The 21,956-nt window shown below is 41.2% G+C and overlaps 5 protein-coding genes and 1 long non-coding RNA gene across 10 annotated transcripts; 3 read left to right on the plus strand and 3 right to left on the minus strand.

The window, feature by feature from the left end:
* Positions 1-113: 113 nt before the first annotated feature.
* On the plus strand, positions 114-1,729 carry LOC130695251 (high mobility group protein I-like). Its single transcript, XM_057518366.2, has 4 exons — positions 114-269; positions 1,194-1,316; positions 1,394-1,549; positions 1,619-1,729. The coding sequence occupies exons 2-4, from the start codon at positions 1,239-1,241 to the stop codon at positions 1,727-1,729; spliced, it is 345 nt and encodes a 114-aa protein (XP_057374349.2). The 5' UTR covers positions 114-269; positions 1,194-1,238.
* Positions 1,730-1,887: 158 nt separating this feature from the next.
* LOC130695348 (rapamycin-insensitive companion of mTOR-like) lies at positions 1,888-9,370 on the minus strand. Of its 2 annotated transcripts, XM_057518472.2 has the most exons (21): positions 9,297-9,370; positions 9,112-9,168; positions 8,877-9,039; positions 8,683-8,814; positions 8,433-8,623; positions 7,977-8,368; positions 7,603-7,912; positions 7,194-7,534; positions 7,021-7,137; positions 6,774-6,956; positions 6,502-6,710; positions 6,348-6,437; positions 6,063-6,279; positions 5,785-6,008; positions 5,657-5,721; positions 5,453-5,592; positions 5,140-5,383; positions 3,996-5,084; positions 3,814-3,919; positions 3,611-3,749; positions 1,888-2,628 (listed from the first exon to the last, which is right to left on the minus strand). In XM_057518472.2, exons 1-21 carry the CDS (start codon positions 9,331-9,333, stop codon positions 2,584-2,586), a joined length of 4,491 nt encoding a protein of 1,496 aa, XP_057374455.1. In that variant the 5' UTR covers positions 9,334-9,370; the 3' UTR covers positions 1,888-2,583. The 2 variants fall into 2 exon arrangements, with proteins under 2 accessions (XP_057374455.1, XP_059351145.1); XM_059495162.1 differs by lacking the exon at positions 1,888-2,628 and having other exon boundaries at positions 2,703-3,749.
* A 641-nt stretch (positions 9,371-10,011) lies between these two features.
* LOC130695048 (NAD(P)H-hydrate epimerase-like) lies at positions 10,012-14,105 on the minus strand. 3 transcript variants are annotated; one of them, XM_057518163.2, is made up of 7 exons: positions 13,946-14,105; positions 13,732-13,814; positions 12,162-12,256; positions 11,973-12,089; positions 11,656-11,912; positions 11,493-11,574; positions 11,167-11,385 (listed from the first exon to the last, which is right to left on the minus strand). In XM_057518163.2, the coding sequence occupies exons 1-7, from the start codon at positions 13,947-13,949 to the stop codon at positions 11,262-11,264; spliced, it is 762 nt and encodes a 253-aa protein (XP_057374146.1). In that variant the 5' UTR covers positions 13,950-14,105; the 3' UTR covers positions 11,167-11,261. The 3 variants fall into 3 exon arrangements, with proteins under 3 accessions (XP_057374143.1, XP_057374146.1, XP_059350915.1); XM_057518160.2 differs by lacking the exons at positions 13,732-13,814; positions 13,946-14,105 and adding an exon at positions 10,012-10,898 and having other exon boundaries at positions 11,219-11,385; positions 12,162-12,405; XM_059494932.1 differs by lacking the exons at positions 13,732-13,814; positions 13,946-14,105 and having other exon boundaries at positions 12,162-12,405.
* Positions 14,106-14,267: 162 nt separating this feature from the next.
* On the plus strand, positions 14,268-16,488 carry LOC130695047 (alpha-N-acetylgalactosaminidase-like). The gene is made up of 10 exons (XM_057518159.2): positions 14,268-14,664; positions 14,733-14,907; positions 14,974-15,042; positions 15,106-15,211; positions 15,276-15,370; positions 15,426-15,485; positions 15,551-15,652; positions 15,718-15,915; positions 16,016-16,253; positions 16,326-16,488. The coding sequence occupies exons 1-10, from the start codon at positions 14,495-14,497 to the stop codon at positions 16,376-16,378; spliced, it is 1,266 nt and encodes a 421-aa protein (XP_057374142.1). The 5' UTR covers positions 14,268-14,494; the 3' UTR covers positions 16,379-16,488.
* A 455-nt stretch (positions 16,489-16,943) lies between these two features.
* On the minus strand, positions 16,944-21,664 carry LOC132087903 (uncharacterized). 2 transcript variants are annotated; one of them, XR_009420867.1, is made up of 6 exons: positions 21,530-21,664; positions 21,300-21,444; positions 18,406-19,047; positions 18,157-18,346; positions 17,786-18,066; positions 16,944-17,711 (listed from the first exon to the last, which is right to left on the minus strand). It is a non-coding gene; the product is annotated as an uncharacterized LOC132087903 (long non-coding RNA). The 2 variants fall into 2 exon arrangements; XR_009420866.1 differs by lacking the exons at positions 21,300-21,444; positions 21,530-21,664 and adding an exon at positions 19,205-19,341.
* On the plus strand, positions 18,809-21,680 carry LOC130695052 (uncharacterized). Its single transcript, XM_057518167.2, has 4 exons — positions 18,809-19,874; positions 20,083-20,258; positions 20,359-20,395; positions 21,230-21,680. The coding sequence occupies exons 1-4, from the start codon at positions 18,809-18,811 to the stop codon at positions 21,355-21,357; spliced, it is 1,407 nt and encodes a 468-aa protein (XP_057374150.1). The 3' UTR covers positions 21,358-21,680.
* Positions 21,681-21,956: the final 276 nt, after the last annotated feature.

The following is a 21,956-nucleotide window of genomic DNA, read 5'->3' on the forward strand; positions in this document are numbered from 1 at the left end:
GAAACATACACACTGTATGCGTAGATGGGTCAGTGTAATTTCCCGCGCGTCCATAAAAAAGGAGAGAAAAAAAAGATAGAAGTCACGTGACCTTAAGCGACAACCAATAGCGAGAGTTGACACCAACGCCACCTAGGAGGACGCGGTAGTAATATGCGGCCCTCGCGCCGGCGCCGTTGGCTTCCCCCACAAAAGGTTGAGGTTTTTACACTGAGTGTAGCGTTATAGAGCTCTGGTCGACCAGATACAGGACGCGCCTGGCTGCCAAGGTAAGTCGAATAATTTTGCCCCTCTCTCTGTAATTCAAGTAAAATTACTTGGGATTTTTTCCTAAATTGCCACATTTTATGACGACTAGAGTGGTGTAGTCAGGATTTTTGCACAATTTTTCCCAACTGTTAGAACGTAGACAATACGAGTTAACGAATTTTCTCCAAAAGTCTCATCTCGCGAACCCTTGGGTTGGCTTTGCTTTCCCTTTTGGTCGGGCGCGCGGGGGCCCGCCATAGACTGAGTCCACCCGTTTTTCCTCCGTTTGACGCAGTGTATCTGTGTGTGTGTGCATATGCGCCAGTGTGTGCTAGTGTCGTGCCCGTGTGTATACCCCTAGTGCGGCGTGTGGATATTCCCGGCCCAACGCGTTGTGAGAAAAGAAAATTATCCATTTTGGTATTTTCTCCATTTAGGTAGGAGACCTAAAAAATCTTGGAAAAATTAATCTTAGGGCTAATAATTTCGAAGAAAATTATCGTAGCATTGGTTGCTTATTCTCCCTCCACTTTGCGTCGGCCATTGATTTTTTAAGCGTTAGGAATCTGGACAGTTTGACTGGTAAATTGATCGCAGCAGCCACCATTGCCCGTACTCTCCCCGACGCTTGTATGTTGTTAGGCTCTTGTCTGCTTCCCGCCGGCGAAAAGGAAATTTCATCTCACTAAAAAAATTCTTATATCGTAAATTTTTTAAAATTACGAAATGTTGTTCCATTTGTTGATTATATTTTGTGTGCATTTTTAAGTTACCAATGAAAATAGGGGCGGGGGGGTGATAGGTTGCTCTTGTATCGCGGGTGGTGGGGACGACCAGTGTGATGATTGGCCGAGAGCTCACTTTCCCGCCCTTATATTTGAAACGCTATTGCCTGATTTCTTCCATTGCTGATTTTCTGACCGCTTTTGTTATTTTACTTTTAGGTTTTTAGTCTTAAAGAGTAAAGGAATCCAACTGTTTGATTAAATATGGCTGATGCTGCATCACCCAAGAAACGTGGACGTCCTGCAAAGAAAGCTGCCGATGGCGAGCACAAAGAAAAAGATGTATGTTTCTACTCTGAAAACTGAACTTACGCTTAATATGGTGATTCTAATCTAAATATATTTACTTAAACTTTAAGGAGCCCAAGAAGGCTGAAAAGAGGGCAGCTGCCCCGGCACCAGCAGCCGCCGCGGCCGAAAGCGGTGAATCTCAGGTGAAGAGAGGACGCGGTCGCCCTAAAGGATCAGGCAAGAAGGCCAGTGGAGCCGCCGGAGCCTCCGCTGCCAAGTCTAAGGTAAATGCAAGTTCGTCTTCAAATCCTTTGCCACATTTCAGCTAACAAAACAAAATTTTGGTTATTCAGCCCCCTGCCGGTGGTCGTGGTCGTGGCCGCCCAAAGAAGGCGGAAGCCAGCAAAAAGGAAGAGTCAGCTGAAGAAGAGTCTGCCGGAGATGATGATGGCGAGTCATCATAAACAAAACAAAGTGTTCAAAAACTACCCACACTCTAAATGGGAGTTTTCTTGATTTTCTTCGTTTTTTGAGTTCGATATCGAACGATTCGACGAGATGATTAGAACACCTCTCTTAAAAAACAAAATGCAGAAAACCATGTCGCGTCATCCTTTTTTAGTAATTTTTTTTTTAAACACAACTTATCCCCATCTCATTACACCCCACCATCTTTTAAATAGTGTCCACCCCTCTTGTAAACCCTTAACAGTAAATCGCCAACATCTGCTCCTGTTTTTTCTTGTTTTTAAATCTTCCATCCTTTCTCACCGTCGTCTCGTGTGCGTCGTTTCCCTTTAATCTTTTAATATACCGTTTTCATCCCAAACTCTCGATGGTGTGTAAGTGCAGTTCTCTTAGTCCTCCTTTTTTTACTTCGATGGATATCTTGGATGGATGAAAACCCTCCTCCGTTCCTCTTGCACCTGTAAAATCCCCATCTCGGCAAAGAAACACAACTCTGCCTTCCCATCCGATTCTGCACATCATTGAATTCGACAACTGAGCCACAAACAAAATTTATGAAGAACGTTTCACTCGTGACGCTATCCTCCTCATTTTTCTGGCCATCCAATACAAGATTTCGGTTGATAAAAAAACCAATTCAACTTGACGTGTTTAGTAATCTCAAATCTCGTATTATTGATCGCACACCGAACGAGAGGAAAAACCCAACTGTCATAACAAGCTTCCAATCTCAATCTTCCAAGGCGTTGACTAGAAGGCGTGGCAGGAATCAGGATGAAAGATTATTAGGATAAACACACAGGAGAACAAAAACAGGAAAATAGGATCACACAAGGGTAAATGTTATTCTTCATTCAACGTCCACCTTCAGCCGAGAAACTGCAACCGCGTACAGCTAAAATTTGAAAAATAGTGGGAAATATTTAGAGTCTACGACGAACTTATACCACTACGAAGCATTAGCGGATGCTTTTTTTGGTATTTCTGTTTAGCAATCAATCGCATTTGCAGGAACAGATATTTAGCGTCACTCGTTTTGTTTACGGACGGTTGCACGGAATAGCAAACTACGGCTGCTCGGTATAAATACGTCCGAATAAATCCTGTTTAGAACAGTACAATGCTGACCGCCACGACGAATGGAAGCCTTCTGCTCGCGCTCTCCTGTTTCTTTTTCGTCCGGTGTTGGGCAACTGAATCGCCAGAATTGAGCTATTTGCAGTGCGTCCATATGCGAACGCTCAATTCCAGAAAGGTCCTCATTTTCCCACTTGATCAAATGGATTTGAAACAGCCAGGACCATCTACGTGCGCTGAAAGTTGTATCCAAATCAACGAGACCTATGTTTACTTCTTCGTTCACGTTCCCGCTGGTGGCAGTTTCACCAACAAACTCGTCTGCGGTTGCGGAAATGCTGCTGCCCTACTGTCCGTTCCCTTGTCACTAGACAGTTCGTGTAATCTACCTTGTCCCCTAGGGAAAAATTCCACCGATGAATACATCGACGCAGTTCAAATAACCGGTGGTTCTGTTGCAACTGGTGTGATGGAACCATGGTTTCCGGACCGGCCTGCTGTAACGACTCAAAGCAAAGGTCCTCGATTCCTTGCTCTACCAGGAGGGATTCCGGCGAGCCAGAAAAACACAACTAAACGTCGGAGACGGCCTGCTGCGACCCATCGCACATGTGGCGATGGTCACGGTTTACTGAGTGTATACGAATTCTCCCAGAATGGTTACGCCAGTAGCAGTCAACTAAAGATGGTGGCACTACTCGTTACCCTTCTACGCTATGTAATGTAAAATCTTCTTTCAACGGAAGTCCTTTGTTGACGATTACGGGCAAGTAAATAGAATGAAAAATCATGTAACTCACCTCGTCAAATGGCGAGTCCATAAATAACTCGTGAAGAAAACGACGCGCGCGCAATCGGTACCCGTAAGTGGCCAGTACGTGGCACACGTCTGAGAAGAGACATACGTCATGAAAAGCCCATGGAAATCTCTGTTTTAACCTAGTTGGCAACTATATATTGTAAACAAGCTTTCAATATTAACTGCACAATGTTATATGCAAACCTGAGAAGACCTTGTTCATTTGCATTCAAACCAACGGAGCTCCCCATATTTGTTACAAGTCTTAATAATTCTTTTCGAACTAGCCACTTCTCCTCCTCGGTTTGTTCTGTTATTTAAACAAAAAAAATATGTAAGTTTGATTAGAATGCTTGTTAACGGAATAAAGTATTGCAAAAACTTGCTTGTGTCTAGTTCCACGACCGCGGATGGATCTTTGGAGCAAACGATGCAGTTCTGCCATTGATGAACAAATTGTGGCTCTTCATTGAGTGTCATGTTGGAAAAACTGGTGGCAGGCATCGGAGGAACTGGTTGCTCAAACCAATTCGCAGGTGGATGGAGGTATGACAGTTGAATCGGCAAGCAGAGTCCAATGTAACAACCAGACCTGTTGCTCAAAGAGCTCAAAAGACGGGGCCTTCTTTTGTACGGCAATGATTTTAAACGACTCAGAATGGAACCGATGCGATTGAGTTGATACTCAAAATGTAATGGTGCTGTATCTCTTTCTTCTCTATTGTCCTCTTCACTGGACGCTTCCTCGGCAGCAGAAGAAGAGAAGGTTTCTTCTGTTGAACACATCGCTCCATCCGTCAATTCGGAGCGAATCAACTGGATAGGTTCAGTGTCTGGTGGTAGAAAGGAATTTTGTTTCGACGACGATCGCACAGGCAAAGAAAAGCGTTTAGATCTACGTAAGCGTAAACTAGTACGCAATTTACTCCAAATGCGAGACTCTCTTTTTGGTCTCGCTGTCGGAGAAGTAGGAACCGCACATGACACACCATCTGCCATTGTGTAGTGCGAATCGCTGAAGCTGCGGAAGTGAGGAACATATTCCTGTCCAGGAGTTTGAACCGAAAGAGGCAACGTGTACGCTCGTCGGCAACTCCGAATGGCATCTTCCGACATGGGCACGTCTGAAGAATGGTCAGAGTCCGAATCAAAATTGATGGACGAGCCTTCGAGTGAGTATGGCTGTGAATCTGTTTCCCAACAACCATTCGGTTGCTCAACTGAGCCACTTCTTTGTCTCGGAGTTGATGTTAATATCGATGCTGCTCTCGTATCATCTCTTTCGTCAGCTGCAAATGTAACACTGTGACAGGAACTCTGGCTAACGGTACGAGGACGGTCGCGCACGACACTGAGACTAGCATTGTCTTTCAATATCAGTGGGTCACTGACATGTTGGAAACAGAAGGAATTCCACTCGGAATCGTCCAACACATGCCATAGTTCACCGTGATGTCGTTTGATGGAAGCCCAACCTAAAAAAAAGAAACTTGTGAATGAAATTTTTATGTTTATTCAAATGAAAATTACCAAATTGAGCAAGAATGTCGACTCCAGCGCTCGTCATGGCGATCAGGTTTAGAGCGAAAAAAGCTGTGCCTCTTAGAGTCAATACAGATGAAAATGACGCAATACGAACCAAGGCTTCCACTACTTGAGCCGATTCTAGCAACGCCACACCGGATTCCGAAGTTCCTAAATGAGCACATGCCCACACAGCCGCTTTGAGCTCTAATATCTCTTCATCAGTTTCAATGGAGGCATTTGTAACCACCTGAAAACGTAACAAAGCTAGGTATTAGCTTGAAAGTAAAATTTTAAAATTCCAAGAGAAACTTGTTACCGAAAATAGCTTGGATAGCTGTCCTGAGGTACGCAAAAAATCTAACCCTTCTCTATGCTGATTTAACTGGGAAAAAAGATGCGGGGGCATAGGCAAGTCTCGTATTGCATGGCGCACGTTGCTCAGACGGCCATACCGACCTAAGAAATAGTTTAAGATTTATTATGACAACATCACGATTTTATTTTGAATTTGGAAAGATACCATCTTCCGCTCGCTGATGCTGAGTCAGACCGTCGGCTAAATCACTTTCAACTAACTGGACATAACTGTAGGAAAGAGAATGTGGAAAATTTAGTGTGTTATTACAGTTGGATACTTTGTTATTTTACCGAATATTTAAATTGCTAATCCAGTGATCCAACTCTTTCTGAACAAGGGACACTTTCCCATTCTCCGAATCCGTGGAAGTTTCAAGCCAATGTTTGAATCCAGCTGGGAGCGACAGCGTTTTAATTAGTAGCAATCGAGCACGAGAATCTAAATGCTGCTTTTCCTGTTCCTGAATTAGCTGAACGAACTGCGTCTGGAGCGAGATCAATACCTCAATGCATGCCTGTGTAGAAGATGTATTGATTAAAAGGTAAATGCAACTGGAGTAAATTATTACTGGATCGTCTGTTGCTTCATCTAGAATATCTGCAGCAGTTATGACTACGGCACGACTTTTATCATTTAGTTGACCAAGTAGCAACGGAATAGCCCACTTTGCAAGAATGCTGGTCGTCCCATATTCTTCTGTCGCTCGCAGTAGAACGCGAACATGATTTGTCGCATAAATTCGACCAGAATCGACAGGTCCAAGTAAGATCTTTTTCAAGATAGCTCTGAGGTAGAAATAATTCCGCGTTATTCAATGGCAACAGTCTCAGTTAAGTAGTTGTCTTTTTTCTACCTGGCATATCCGTCGGTGTGAAAGTCAAGTGTGGAAACGATCACTTTCAGATAACAATCATGGTTCGTGCTCGCTACCAATTCTAAAAGACTGTAAATACCAAAATAACGTAAATTTAAATCACTCGTTAACAGTTCGATGAACAAGAAAATACTCTTGAAAAATGCCGGCCTTTTCTAAGGCATTAATTCCGTTGGTGGTGCTGCTCAATCGGCCAATAAGTAAGAAGTAATCCTGGCAAGCTGTTGTGGAAAGTCGACCAGGGCTGAGAAGGCAATCATGGGCTGAAGAAGCTAGTGATATATCTCTGATTGCACTACTGACATCGTCAAGGAATTCGGACAAGATTTTGTCGCACTCAAACTTTAAAAAAATTTGAATTAACATCGAAATCTAAATAGCCAGGTTTTCAAAAGTAAGAATTACCTCTTCGACAACTGTAAGAGAATCCATCAAGTGGCAACCAACAGAAGAATAGAGGCGGGTCCGGTTGTTACTAAATTCGTACTGGCAAAACTGGTTGCTGCTGGGCTTGTAAAACTGCATTACTCGGCGAATAATCGAGCGTAAGATGGAGTCTTCCAAAGCACAAGAATTCATCTTACTCCACTAGCAAATAAACAAAACATTTCAAGTTTACTGTGAACATTTACTTCTGACAAACCAAATTTACCGCGAGAAGATTGGACAAGACAGACCAGTTCCAGAGCAATGGGTCTTTCTGTGCTAAAACACCACAGTCTCGTGAAAGCGCCGAGAGAATGCCATCGGGATCTCTGCTGGAACGCATCTGTAAATCTTATAATTTAAAAATCTGAATGTTTTTCATAGTACACAACTTATTACTTCCGATTCCATTTCTCCATTATTCTGGAACTCCTGGTCGTCTCGATTAGTGGCAATAGAATTCTCGTCAATTTTCTTATTTTTCACTGAATAACTTTTTCCGTTGTTGGAAGCTCTTCGTTCTAGTTCAACAATCTGCTTGAGAGCCAAACTGTACGGAGCGATTCCTTTTTTCTTAAGCTGATGAATTTTTGAGAGGGCTGCTGCTGCTTGAGCGGCTCGATGGCGCTTTACTGGATCGCTTTTGAGGGAAGTAATGCTGTCGACTAGTTGAGGAAGACACATCTTTGTACCATGGCACGACGGTGGTAATAGCGTACTACCAAGATGTAACAATTCACCTGTTAATAGTAAACAGAAAGATGCTTTAGCACTATGGATGGGTTTTATAGATAGTCTGTTATAATACCAAGTAAAATCGTAGCTCGAACAGAGATGAAAGTGTCACTAGTTACAATTACTTCCACCAGTGTCTGAACAAGTCGCGCTTCCACCAAGCAATACACTAGAAGGGCCGTATGATTCAGTACTAAGTTTGGCCTGAACTTTGAAATATGCGGTAGCAAGCATTTTCCTTCTGCGGCTACATAACCCTCTTGAAGTTTCCAGGCATCTCGTACGCGGGAGGGATCAGTGGCTAGAAGCGCAACAGGAAATTCATCTGTCCATTCTGGAAGTGGTAATCGCAGCAACGTATAGAAGAATTCTAACATTGATTTCTATAAAACAAAGTATTATAATAAAATGTATCTCTAAATCCTTTAAGAAGGCGACACAACTTGCCCTGGTTTCTAAATGACAGGGTAGTAAGACCCGGACCAAGTCTTCTAGAATATTGCAGCTCATGACATGTAATACTCCATTCCAAGATCTGAGCACCGTGAGAAGGGCTTGCTTAGCACAAAGCAGGCGGAGCTCACGGTCATCTGTCGTGTCGGTGGAAGTGTTATTCCCTTCCCCTGAGTCTGCATGGTGTTTGTAGTGAAAATCAGTATAGGGGGCAATCAGAAACCGCAAATTCAGTTTCGAAAGCTCTCGCCGTTGCTCCGTGTCAAGCAAGTAGAGCAGTGAAGCCACCATAGCTTCCTGCATACGAGCGGAAGAGCAGTCCAAGACTGCAGAAGAGAAACATCGAACACCTCCGCTTGCAACGAACACAGACGGGTTAACGATACCTAATCGGATAACATTAGTTAGCTTGCAGATATTTTGAATTTAATCGCTTTAAAAGCGACTCACAGAGCTCAGCAAGAATAGCCAAAGATGCTCGAACCAATCTGTCTTTTTCCTTTGTGCCGTCAAAAGCCAAGGCCACAATTGATCGACCCAAGGCAACAGGGAATAACAAAGGGTCAATCAACAGCAATCTCCTGCATAGTCTCAGGGCCTGAGCCCGTTCTGCCATATTATCCACCAGCACATCCAAACACCTAATGGAAGATTTAGTTGATGACTTTGTTTCTTGAAATGCCCCATTTTCATACAATACTTTGCAATGAAGAACTGCAGATCTGCTTCCACCAATTTCTTCGTATACTCTTCATTTCTTAGGCACAACCTGATCACTCTTAAGCCTGCAGCTCTTACTGCTTTGCTGTCGTTAATCAATGCAATCCTCAAACTAGAAAACAGGTTCAATTTCTACTAATATTCAGGGAAATATAATAGTATTAATGATGAAACCATATGAAGAAATCCAAGCTGTCAAGTCCGATGCTGTCACAACCTTTTTTCTCAATGTGCTTTGAAATCACATTTAACACCGATCCTACATGAGGTTTGGCAAGATTGAAAGAATCCTTACAACACATTTGCAGCAAAGCATCTCTAATGCTTGGAGTTGCATCTATGAATTTTGGAAGAGAAAAAGAAAGTCCGTGAAAAACAAAACTTCACGGCAAAATACAGACAAGTTTACCAGTTTGAGCACCATTCGCACATGTCGAGGAAACTAGCACGTCGGATGTAGCATTGACTATAGCATTGAAAAAAAAAAAACAGAGTTCATAGATTAATAATATGAAACCTACGCTTGCTGTACGTAAATAACATTTGTCTGAATGTTAATGTATTCTCGGATACCAAAATGAATTTAAGATTTACTTTTGACAGTTCGCCCCACTCGTCGAGGCGCCTCCATTTTCGAAGGTTGACAAACAATTGAGCGAAGGAACGCGCGCAATTTAAGTTTTTTGTTTGAACAAGAAACGTGTTTCCCGATAGCAAATGAATCGGTTCGAGCGTCACTGCCATTTAATATTCGCATTCAGGGCTGAGTTATAATTATAGTTGCAATTCATTTCGAAGATGAAAGCTTTTCCAACTTACCTACTTCATCCATAGTTAGCTATTTTATCAACAGTCACATTAATCGTGTGATTTACGGCTAAAATAAAAACAGCACATCTTAACATAAACGTGTTAAGTTGGGTAACACGTCAATCAGAACTTCTACGTGTTTTAAATTTTTTAATGAATAGATGAATTAACACATGCATCCAGTGTGAACTAGGTTTCGTTGTCTGACAAGCTCTTTTCTACGGAAAGTGAGTTATGCTACTTTATTAAATTGTTATTGGAGGGAAAATTTAACACAACAATTAAAATATTAAATGTCATGATTTATAATTAAATTTAAAGTATTGATGTGTGTACAAACTACCATGAGGTGGCGCTAAAGTAGTGGCAAGTTACACTAATTTCAATGAAACACATCGTTACTGCAAAACAATATTTTATTAAATAAAACAAATATTATAAAGATAAACAAGTATTCGTATTGCATTTAAGAAACTAAAAAATACAACAAAACAGCCTTTGCATGAGGAAAGCCAGAAATGAAAAACGTCAGGCACATGGTTAAGCACCGCCGCTACGGCTGAGACTAGATTGCGTGAAATTCGCATTCGAGATAGGTATTTTGTAGGTTTCTTTCATTTGTAATTGTCAATATCACTTTTGTGTTTATTTTCAATTATGCAATCGGTAGCGCATCAAATTCCCTTCAAAGTTCATCTGTTTTTTCCCCAAAATGTTTTATTTTACTTTATAAAAGGAAGAAAAATGGTACTGGGGTCGTTGTTAACGCAGTTTCCTCATGAAATCAACGGTATATAAGAGTTCGCAATACAAATATGTATTGGCGTGCGTACATCTGGTGATTTACAGGATCCCATCTCGAGAGAATGTCATATAAGCGAACAAGTGTTGGGCGAGAGCGGTGATTAGTGAGCGATAGGTAATATGATAACAGTGCGCGATGCTAGTGGGCGAATTAAAGGCAAATGAAAAGGTAGCAGAATTACAGTGAGCGATGCTAGTGGGCGAATTGAAGGCAAATCAAAATAAGAAGCAGAATTACAGTGAGCGATGCTAGTGGGCGAATTAAAGGCAAATGAAAAGGTAGCAGAATTACAGTGAGCGATGCTAGTGGGCGAATTAAAGGCAAGTAAAAAAAGTAGGAGAATTACAGTGAGCGATGCTAGTGAGCGAATTAAAGGCAAATAAAAAAAAGTAGCAGAATTACAGTGGGCGATTCAAGTGAGCGAAGAACGGAAAAATAGTGGATGAAATAAAATATGACAGACGAATGGGATACCTGGATATACCTGAATGTACGCACGCCTTTTTTCTTCTATTGCATAACTGAAAATTCTTAAGCTTCTACGGGAATTCTTTTTTGTTCGGATATTCTCGCTCCTTTGCCTAAAAAAACAATACAAGTGACATTTATTATTTATATCTGGTATTCGTCCTATTTCATGTTCTACAACTAAAATCTATACATCTAACATAAAAAGTTTTTTTTTGCGACAACAGTTTCAATCCCCATAAAACAAAGTCATTCTTGGGCTGCACAGAGTCCACGCAAATTAGAAGTTTACTGCATTAAACTTGTAAGATAAGAAGAATTTGCAACTTAATTTAGCTACGATTTTGTGATGCGTTTAAATCTCGTGACGGTATGTACCAATTTAGTCTTAGCATTTATTTTTATTTAGGAATCGAGATGCATTAGTTACAACCTTATATTTAAAGATGCTTATAATTTCCCAGTTTAATAATCTATCACAGCCGCACGCAATTTTGCGTCGAAGGATAATTTGGTAGATCGAGCTCATATTTTGTAGCTAATGCAGGGGCAATAAAGCGACCTCCTAAATAATGGATGCCTCGAAAAAAAGTTGCACACCTATAAAAACGTAATAAATTTCAAAATCATAATTAATTTATATTTTAAAAAAAGAAGAAAAGGAATCAATTCCAGATCTCAAATAACGTCAAAAATTAATACTGTACAATTTCGGCGCAGACAAAGAAATCAGCATCGCAGGTTTAATATGATTCGCCGGATCAACTGGTCCATTTTCAACATCCCATCCTACAAGCATATTGAAAATAGAATGGTAAACATAATTATACCAAGTAGTTAGCATTATTTTGAGTCAGGGTGTGATAATACCACTAGGAATATCAATGCTGCAACATGGTGTTGATGTTTGTACCATGGTGTTAATAACCTCACAAAATTCTTGTCGAATGGGGGGTTTAAAGCTAAAGCCAAATAATGCATCCACAATAAGTGAATATTTTGTGTTTAGCTCCTCATGGCCAGGAAATGATGACAGAAATGGAATTTCAAACAGCTCACACTGCTTCGTTAGATTTTCATACAGAATTTTGGCAGGGCGTTTAGGATAAAAGATCTCTGGAAGGTAACTATTGGAAAAAATTGTTTGATATTCCAAAAAAGAAATGTATCAGCATGATTCTTATTACCCAAACATTTTCAAATGTCTTGCACACACAAGTCCATCCCCACCATTATTCCCAGGACCTACAACAACTAAAACATTTTTGGATTCTGGGTATTCTTCTGCTATTGCTGATGCACAGCTAATTGTTCCAACAAAATGACATTAAAAATATGACATTAACACAAAACTACATGCACATATTTTCCTTTACCTTAATCCAGCCAGTTCCATTAATTGTTCAACCCCAAAATAATTAAACAGCTCCTCGTCTAGTTTAATTGCCTCAGCTTGTTTCAAATAACGGGGCTGCATCTTAAAGGAATGTATCAATCGTGTCTGCCAACTGCGTTGACTACATCCAAAGATGTTGTAGGTGCTATTAACAAAATTAAAAGTTAAAATTTTGTCGACGACGCAGATAGCAGAACGCATTGTAAACGAATAAGTGAAGATGACGGACAACTGTTTGCCATGTTTTCAAATTTCTGTTTTTCAGTTTATGTAATCTTTAGCTAGGGAGAAAGTAATACTAATAGTCTAATAGATAACTAGAAATTATTCTTATATCTATCTTTGCTTTTTCCTTTAGTTTTCGCCCCACCCCACCTGGCTCTGACTGCTCTCATTGCTCTAGACGAAATTAACAATTGCCGCGCAATATTTTTCCGAATTGAACCGTAACAATTCGAATCAAATCACGATGTTTGGGAATTAGCATTAAAAAGCCACTCCGGATTCCATTAGAAACGCAAACTTCCTTCGTGAATTAATTTCCAACAAACTTCGAAAAAAAGAGGAAATTATGCCAGTTAAGTCGGCATCTCGTCTAGCAAATTTAATTAACCACAAACCTCGGTTGAGCCGAAAAAATAACCTAATAAAATAAAACAAACGTATGCGGCGATGTTTCAGTTACGCATACAAATGTCAAAAATTGTTATTATTTTATGACGTTTCGTTTACCTTCAAAATTGTCATTTCTTGGGCAAATTGCTTGTACGACAAATTTTTGAGTTAGCCCGCATTTGAAATGTAGATACCTCTTTAAAATATGGAATACACCCTTCTAAATGTGGAAACGCCTTCCAAATGTATGGTACAAATTTGAATCACGTAGTTCTGAAATGAGACGATTGTAAAAACAAAAAGGTGTGTTTCTGCATTTACATGGACTATGGATATGCCGATCCCTAAATGTAGTAATTCTCCCCTAACTTCTTGTGGGCTTTAAGAATTCACCTGATTGAAGTTGGGTCCACTGTAAAAAAAAAAAAAAAAAAAAAATTAATTCTTCCTGTATTGCATGTGGGATGGTGTTGAATGTCTGGTGGTTGTACAAATAGGTTCACTTGAGCCACTCACTATCCAGTTATCATATGTCATTATGCTGGTGCAGTAGGATCAGGCAAGCTAGGAATTCTTTTCTCTAATTACACATTGACGTAGACCTTCACCAAGGTAGATCACTTTGTCAGAGGGAATGTACATATGTATTTTTAATTTCGGCTGAAAAAAGAAGATGTGTAGTAGATGAGAATGAAAAAGGCAAATATAAGAAATCCTATATAACACATAGTTTTTCTGTTACTACTTCCCATTGTCAAAATATTTTTTACTCTTCCCATGCTTTTCCCCAGTAAGCTGTGTGAGCTGTCAAAATCATCAACCATTCCATTTAAAAAGTTGTTTTGATCCTTTGTTTCATGTTCAATTTCAAATGCCAGCTGCACATAAACAAGAAATTGTATACAACTCTTTTACATTTAAATAGAATAACTTACATTTTTTAATCGTGACACTTTGCCAGCAAGTTCCTGGGCAAGACGTTCATTTTGTTCCTCTACCAAGTCATCTTGAGCGGGACCTAAATAAAATTAAACAACTGTGAGTGGCGGTCGGGAAACTCTGCCTTCCGAAAAACAAGTAGAACATGAAGCTACGTTGTAAGTCAACGTAATAATGTATACTTTAACGACGAATAAAAATTTTCTATACCCATCGCGGAGTATCCCCACTCGTTAGTTTTTTTCCTATGCGCAATTTTTGTTGTTGTATTAAATCTCTAGTTAAAAATGAACAAGCATGAAATGCATTGTATGATGACGATTACTGTACTGACGAAACGAGACGTGTCACTGCATCATAGCATCAACCACTTCCTTAACATTAAATAGTGAAGTGGCAGTAATATACTCTTTGGCCACCAGATGGGAATTTTTGCTGCCAATGGCACCATCTGTTGAGCAGATCAGCACTGACAAAACACAACAAAAGCAAGTGTCAGTTATGGTCCGAAACATAAAACAGGAAGTTAGTACCAAACTATCGTTGCTGGATATTGGGTTCATTTTCACTAAGGCGGTTGTTCCGAGCTTCTCCGCCAAAGTCATTGATTATTATCCGCAACTATACTCTAGCAAAGGGTATATTTCATGATACTTAATTGTGCATCGCTCTTCCCTGTTAATTCAAGAAACAATAGCATTCACCTTTTATTTCAACGTTTGGAAGTGGTTTACCCTTCGCGCAATTTGTAGGAATTTAATGGAGATATTTATCAAAAAATCGTTTTGTAGCTTAGTGCTACTTAATATTTTATCATTGTGCTACTGCCTAGACAATGGCTTAGCACTAAGTCCACCCATGGGATGGCTAGCATGGCAGAGATTTAGATGCAACACTGACTGTGAAAATGACCCAAAGCATTGTATCAGGTATGGCATTTATTCATACCATGTGTGTTAAATTCAGAAATAAATATTGAGTTTCTAATCAATTTTAGTGAGAGATTATTTATGGAGATGGCTGATCTTATGGTCTCAGAGGGCTATGTTAAAGCTGGTTATAACTTAATCAGTTTGGATGACTGCTGGTTGGATAAGAAAAGAGGTTCCGATGGGAGGCTGAGACCTGATCCTCTCCGGTTTCCGAGCGGCATTCGCGCACTGTCCAATTATGTAAAACAAATTTTCTCGTTAACTAAAGCCATCGGAGTTTAGAAGTTTTTGTGTGCTATCCAATAGATACATTCTCGTGGATTGAAATTCGGAATTTACGAAGATTACGGCAACTACACTTGCGCCGGCTATCCGGTGAAAAAAATTGTTTATTTGTTATCGCTTATTTATTGTCTCATTTTGTTTCATTCAATGCAGGGTATATTAAACCACATGGAATTGGATGCTCAGACATTTGCAGACTGGCAAGTTGATTATGTTAAATTAGATGGGTGCTATTCCTTTCCATCTCAAATGGATAAAGGTAACGGTAATGTGTTGAATGCTTCGTGTTCGAACTGACCTATTATTCTTTTCACATGTTCCAGGGTATCCTGAATTTGGATATTTCCTAAATCGAACTGAACGTCCGATGATATATTCATGTTCCTGGCCATTCTATCAATTGATAAACAAAATGGAGGTGTGTTTTATATATTTTTTCATCTTACTATGCTGATATTGTCGTTTCCATTTAGCCCGATTATAAAACCATCAGTAATATCTGTCACCTGTGGCGTAACTTCGAAGATATTCAGGTATTTTTGTGGACATGTTTTTACAGTTACAAGTTAGAAGTTATGTCGTCAATTGTACTTGGTAGGATTCCTGGCAAAGCGTTACTTCTATTATTGATTATTACGGAGATAACCAAGAAACGTTGATTCCTCTCGCCGGACCTGGACATTGGAATGACCCGGACATGGTAACAGTTTTATTGGTTTTAACAAAAGATGAAACTAAAGTAATTTTTACGATAATCTTCCACAGTTGATTATTGGAAACTTTGGTTTGAGTTACGAACAGAGCCGCGCTCAGATGTGCATGTGGGCCATCATGGCTTCTCCGCTACTGATGTCAGTCGATTTAAGAACCATACGCCCTGAATTCAAAGCGATCTTGCAAAACAGTGAAATTATCGCTGTAAATCAGGACCCGTTGGGAGTCCAAGGACGAAGAATTTACAAAGTAAGTTCATTGAAATTGATTACCGGAAATGTACATCAAATTTAAACTCTTTCTCTCCTTACCTGTTTTTTTTTCTGGGGTGGGGTTGTGCCATTTTTAGAAGCAGGGCGTGGAAATCTGGACCAAACCAGTATTACCAATGAACGGGAAAAAATTTTCGTGGGCCGTGGTCGTCCTTAATCGACGTGTAGATGGTACACCGTCGCAAGTAACTGTTCCGTTACGTGAATTAGGTTTAGATTCAGAGGAGGGCTACCACGTTCGCGAACTCAACGACCACAAAGACATCGGTTTTCTCTCAAAAGATCAGGCAATACGTGTTGACGTCAATCCTTCAGGTAACACGCTTACACACGAACGTGCTCCGGTGCTATTTCTGAAAGCGTCTTATAACTCCTCTTGCATCCCAGGTGTCGTCATGCTTAAGTGCACTATCCAACGAGTGCCTCCGTTCAGCCCCTAATGGGATGACTGTATTTAAAATCCATCCTGTGGAAAGCCTGGAGCTGCCTCATTTTTTTTTCGTTTGTTATCGGTTGTTTTACAAGAAAATAAAATATTATTGTGTTTTGAGTTCTTTAAAAGAAATATGGTTTGTTCATGCCTGGCCGGTTATCAAGATAATAGAATATCTATATATGTACCACAATAGAATGTATAAATTCAGTCTTCCTATCGCCAAACTGGGCTTCTCATGAAATGTGCAACAGATCAGAAAGGGGAGGCTGGGAAGGAAGGAAACGCGCGCACAGTCAAACGAATCGACTGCCGGAAGCCAATAGGACTACTGGAAGCAGTAAATTAGATTTCGGGCGTGTAGGAATACGCAAACGCCTTGGCACGCTGAAAAAAAAAATAATAATATTTCGCCTTTTTGGAACTGATTAGATATAGTCCATCCCGAAATGCTTTTTTTCTGTCTCAAGACGGTCGTCTTCAAATTTCCCTCGAGGCAAACGAAATGTATTTGTTAGATAAAGAAAATGGGGACAGAAGATTATCGAATAACGAAGCATTTGCACGATGAAATCAACAACCATTATCATGCAAATCGATGTGCGTTGAAAATTGGCTATGGAGCCGATCCGAGCAGGTGACAGTTTGCAGTCTCTGAGCTTCTACATAATAAACTGTTCAGACTAAACTTCGTTTATCAAAGCCAATCATTGACCTTATCCTTTGTTATCACCTCACTAGGTTCGCTTCATTTCAGAGAGTGCGACCGAAGGGGAAGGGTCTTCGTTATACTCCAACGAACCCCCCCACTGGCGAGGATTAGATTTCTTTTGTGTTAGTAAGAACGTCAAAAGCCGGGCTGGCCGCCATCTCATTTTGCCTTTATATTCTTGATCTCGCTTCTATTTTTGTCTCTTTCCCAGTTTTTTGACATCGAGACGATAGGGAATAAAACAGCGGGCTTGCATAAAGGGGTAGCCTATATGGAACACACCTGGGCAAGAATGCACAACGGGCGCGCTAGGTGTATTGATTTTTTGGGCGTAACCGTGCAACGGCGAGGATCGTCCCCTCTTTTCTTTACCGGTTTCACTCCTCTTCTCTTGATTCGTTGTTGAGGACTCTGCACAGCGTCAAATTTACTCTGAAAAAAAAGCTAATTATCGATTTTTCTATCATGGCGACTTACTGCACGCTATAGAATATCACGGTCGAATGACCTTCTTGGCTTTGTGTTGTTGATCACTTCTCCACGACTGTTGCTGGCCACACGCGGACGAGAAAAGAACTTGGGACAGAAGGTGATGGATATGCTACACAAAGGGGGGAGCCAATGGTAACTAGAAAAAGAAAAATAACGGCCATAGTGATTGTCACTGGAGAGGGAATAAAAAAAAAGGAGGGTGGACGTTACCCCGAAGCGCAGTCGACCGGAACAACGAACGCAATCAAGATAAGTTAGCCATTGAAATGATAAGTTCTGCTTTTCGGATGTTTATAAACGTTGGCAAATGAAAGTGCATTCCCACTTCGTTTATAGCTTATCGCCCTGTTTTCGTTGATACGGGCAATATCTTTATACAACTGTAAAATTGGTGGTCTTCCAGTGATTGCAGCAAGCGGATTAAAACGCGGCGTGTGTTAGACGAATGGGAACGGGTTGGGCCGCACCGTTTTCTTTAAGATGAATGCAGTCTAATGTACAAAATCAATATTAAACGTCTTATCCAGAAGCAGGATGAAAACGCGCGTTTCCAGGACCTACACGTACACCGGGGCAATTACCTTTTTTCCCAGTTAAGATTAAGAGAAATAGCACGGACCAGGCCGACCAAGTTGTTTGACCAATGCTGGTCAAAGGGTTCTTGTTGTTGACCAATTTACGTGACCGAACTCCCATGTTGTTCCATTAGTCGGATCGACATTTTCCACAGCGCAATGTTTTGTTTAGCTGAGTGCTGGGCCAACTGCAGACCTAGCAAAAACAATACCAGTTAATTATACTACATAACATAAACGGTTCGAGAGTCTTACACGCATGTTATTCCTTTATTGGAAAGGAGATAAGATTTAACGTCCAATGAATCTGTGTGTACGTCTAGCAACAGGTCTCCCTATGAGCAACTCATGATGACAAAAAAGGATGGTTAACGGCTGCGCACGACGTTAACGCTGTTGCGCCCGCCCAGATAACTGCAAGAGCAGCAGCCACTACCTCCCACTTTATCCGCTCGTCTTCCGAAACTTTGCCATCTTCAATTCACAGTGTTACGAACCTAGAAAGGGTGACCGGGTGGTTTAACACTTCGTTCCCATGTCACGCTGCTCGCTACCGACAGGGAATAGGTAAACGTTCGAATTGCTTTTTTGTTAAAATCTGCAGCCTGTTGATGATGTTTTTCTTTCGTTTAGATAAAGCTTTGACACATTCCCAAGCATGTCACACTCCTATTCCTTCCGTCATGGTAAGAGCCAATCGATGTCATCTTCATCATCCGGGGGTCATCAGCGAGTTACGTACGGCAGCCGATCGACGAGCACCGGAACGCCACCGCCAACGCCAACCATTCGAGTCACATCGCCCGTCCCGGATGTCGTCGGAATGATTGATATTTGGGATCCGGAGGTTGTGGAAGATGAGCCACCGTCAGCTAGTCCCAAGACGTACAGCTTCCGCTATAAGGAGGAGAAAAAACATAAACAGCGCAAACATCACGTGGAAAACAAAACGAATTTCACTGATTCCGGCATGCAAGCTGATCCTATCGAATTAGAGGCTTCTTCCGGCCATCCAGAGTTAACGACGTTACCCGCCGAAGGGACAGGCACTTACGTAATCCAATTGAGCGATGCGAGTCCGGTTGAAGACGATGGATTGAAGACGGCCGGTGAGTCGGAGGAATCGTCCGACTGCGACGAAATGAGTCAAATCAGTGCCGTCACTCAAATTCCGCGCAGTGAGACCCAACGAACCCCGGAAGCTGTCGACGAAGTGGAAACAGCTGAGGATCCATTCATCACGGCCAACCAAATAAATAATCAACCCACTCCCGAGGAAGCCGCTCCCGCTGTTGAACCAGCACCGTCGAATTCTCATCACATCTGGGATGAAATGCAATCGCCAACCGATGCTGATAAACCCATCAAACGAGTGCAGTTCAGCCGCTCTTTGAGTTTAGTTCCAGGATCGAGTGCAGCCCATCAAACAGCTTCGGTTGAATCGGATCAACGAGCAGTTCGTAGCGGCTCGGGAAGACGTTACTCGAGCATGGATTCGGGAGCTCACAGCGACACGTTTCCATCGATGTTGACCTTTGTTGAACATCATCAACAGTTCGCCGTTTCTAAGCGCAAAATGCTGAGCCCAACTCCCGAGTCAGCTCTAGAAAACGCCCAGTCACCACAACAGGAAGGAGAGCCAATCGCCGCAACGAATGTCGAGGAAGAGTTATTGTCAAAAGACTGCCAACAGCAATCAGGCGATACAATGGCTGCGTTATCAGGTACCTAATGATTCAAGTGCAGTGCATTTAGTCATCCCCATCGATGTACAATTGAGAGCACTATTGACGTCATTTATTGCTTAAGATTTTCTTTTTTTCCTTCCTTTTTATCGATCCGAATTGATGTCTGTAAAAAGAGACGTAAACACTCCAGGTTTTGATGACACTTGGACATTGTACATTATTATTTTGGTTTATATGTTCGTAGTGACGGTCGAAGATGTAGGTGAAGGAACGGATCACGATCCGACTTGCGATCTCTTCGACCGACTCAACGCCCTGAAAAATGATGAAGAGCTCATGGATTTGGCTACGGGTTTTGTACTCCAACTGCTCCGTTCAGCCCAAGATGAAGCCCTCAGACGCGGTCACGTACCCAGCAAGGTATACTTCAAATTGCTGTACTTCAATTTGCATATTGTCAACACAAATTCTTTAATTTTTTTGTTTTCGCGCTACATGTCCACCATCCTGCGCATAACAGATAGAACAGAAGGCCAAATTGAGTCTTGAATTGCAACGTAAGTCAACTTTTCAATTCTTCATTTTGTTTTTCATTGGGTTTCACGTTTGGGTCTCCGTTGTCATCAACCGTCCGTAGGAAATTGGAAGCGAAAGCAATTAATATTCCCCCCCCCCCCTTTCTCCTATACGAGTTCTTTTAGTTCTTCGCTCGCATGTCGATGAAAACTTTTTCTTTGTCATTGCGTGATTCCATCTCAACGTATATACTAAGAAAAAGGGGGTGATACAAATATTGCCCCGTGCACTGTGAACTCACACATAATCATTCAGCCAGCCTAAAAAAAAGTGACGGGACTTGACTGATATTATCGCTTGGGTCAATACCAGATGACTCCCAGACAAACGAGTATCAGCTAGTAGAGGCTTAAACGTTGCAGGAAGAAGCCCAATCGATGACAACAATAGACGACGTCCGTCGCTTTTTAATCTTTAGAAACGGCACAGGCTATCCGGCTGTCTGAATCAGATGATTGGGACAACAGTTACTAGCATCAACTAACTTGGCTGATTTCTGCATCCCATTATGCACACATCGCGTTGAATCAGTTCCCGCTGTTTACCCTTCGCCAGGAATATTTTTTCTTCGTATTATGCTTCAAAAAAATCACGGGTACGAAATGTTTGATGCGTGAAACAATGGGTTGACTGCGTTGCTGCGAGTTCGTGCGTGTCTTGCATAAGACATCAGTTCCAAGTAAAATCTACGAGTCTAGCTCGGACTTTTTCTGTTTTGGTTGTCTAACATTTGAATCAATAAGGATGAGATAGTTCCTTGTCTTGCCCAGTTGCACATCTGATAAGGAACGACATGCAATTTTCCTTGATTTCAGATGTTGCCGTTCCGAAGGGCCGAAACAACCGAAAGTGGTACAGCCGACTTCGAACGCTTTTGTTGAGAACATTGACGTGCACTTGCGTCCCGACTCATCCCAACATCCAATCGCCGTTGTCGAACTAAAATGAATTGTGTGCAGCAAAGGATTGCACCGCTTCTTCAACTGATGCCCATCTCTGGGTGATGGCTCGCTCACAGCCGCGTCCAAGTCTATAAAGATATGTCACCCCTTAAAATGTATCTATCTAGATCGGATTACCAAATCGAAATTAAATATATAGATTAAATCCCTTACCCTGATTTCTAAGATCTCCGTTATCCCTTCTTTATCCCCTGTCCACCTTCTATATCGTGGAACCGAGAATTGATGTCTGCATATCGTGTCATAATTACACGTTGATGTTGTTAAGAAAAGAACATGAAAAAAAAACTACAAAAACGAAACAATAGAGAAACATAAATAAAAAACATAATGATCTAGATGTGGGATCGCGTTCCTATATACTTCTCGTTTATCCAAATCGTAATGAAGGAAACCAACACCGAATGAATAATGAAGCAAAAAGCGCGCGTGATGACAGGTGATGAACGTCGTTAAAAAAACGGCGAGACAAATCCCCATCGTGATGTCAGCTTGTCAAAGAAAAATAACGACGTGCTTGCCGAAGATTAGAGTGACAAATGCTCATACTATGAGCTGACTTATATATATATATATACCT

This window comes from Daphnia carinata, chromosome 4 (genome assembly GCF_022539665.2).
Source record: "Daphnia carinata strain CSIRO-1 chromosome 4, CSIRO_AGI_Dcar_HiC_V3, whole genome shotgun sequence".
Taxonomy (NCBI): Eukaryota; Metazoa; Arthropoda; class Branchiopoda; order Diplostraca; family Daphniidae; genus Daphnia; species Daphnia carinata.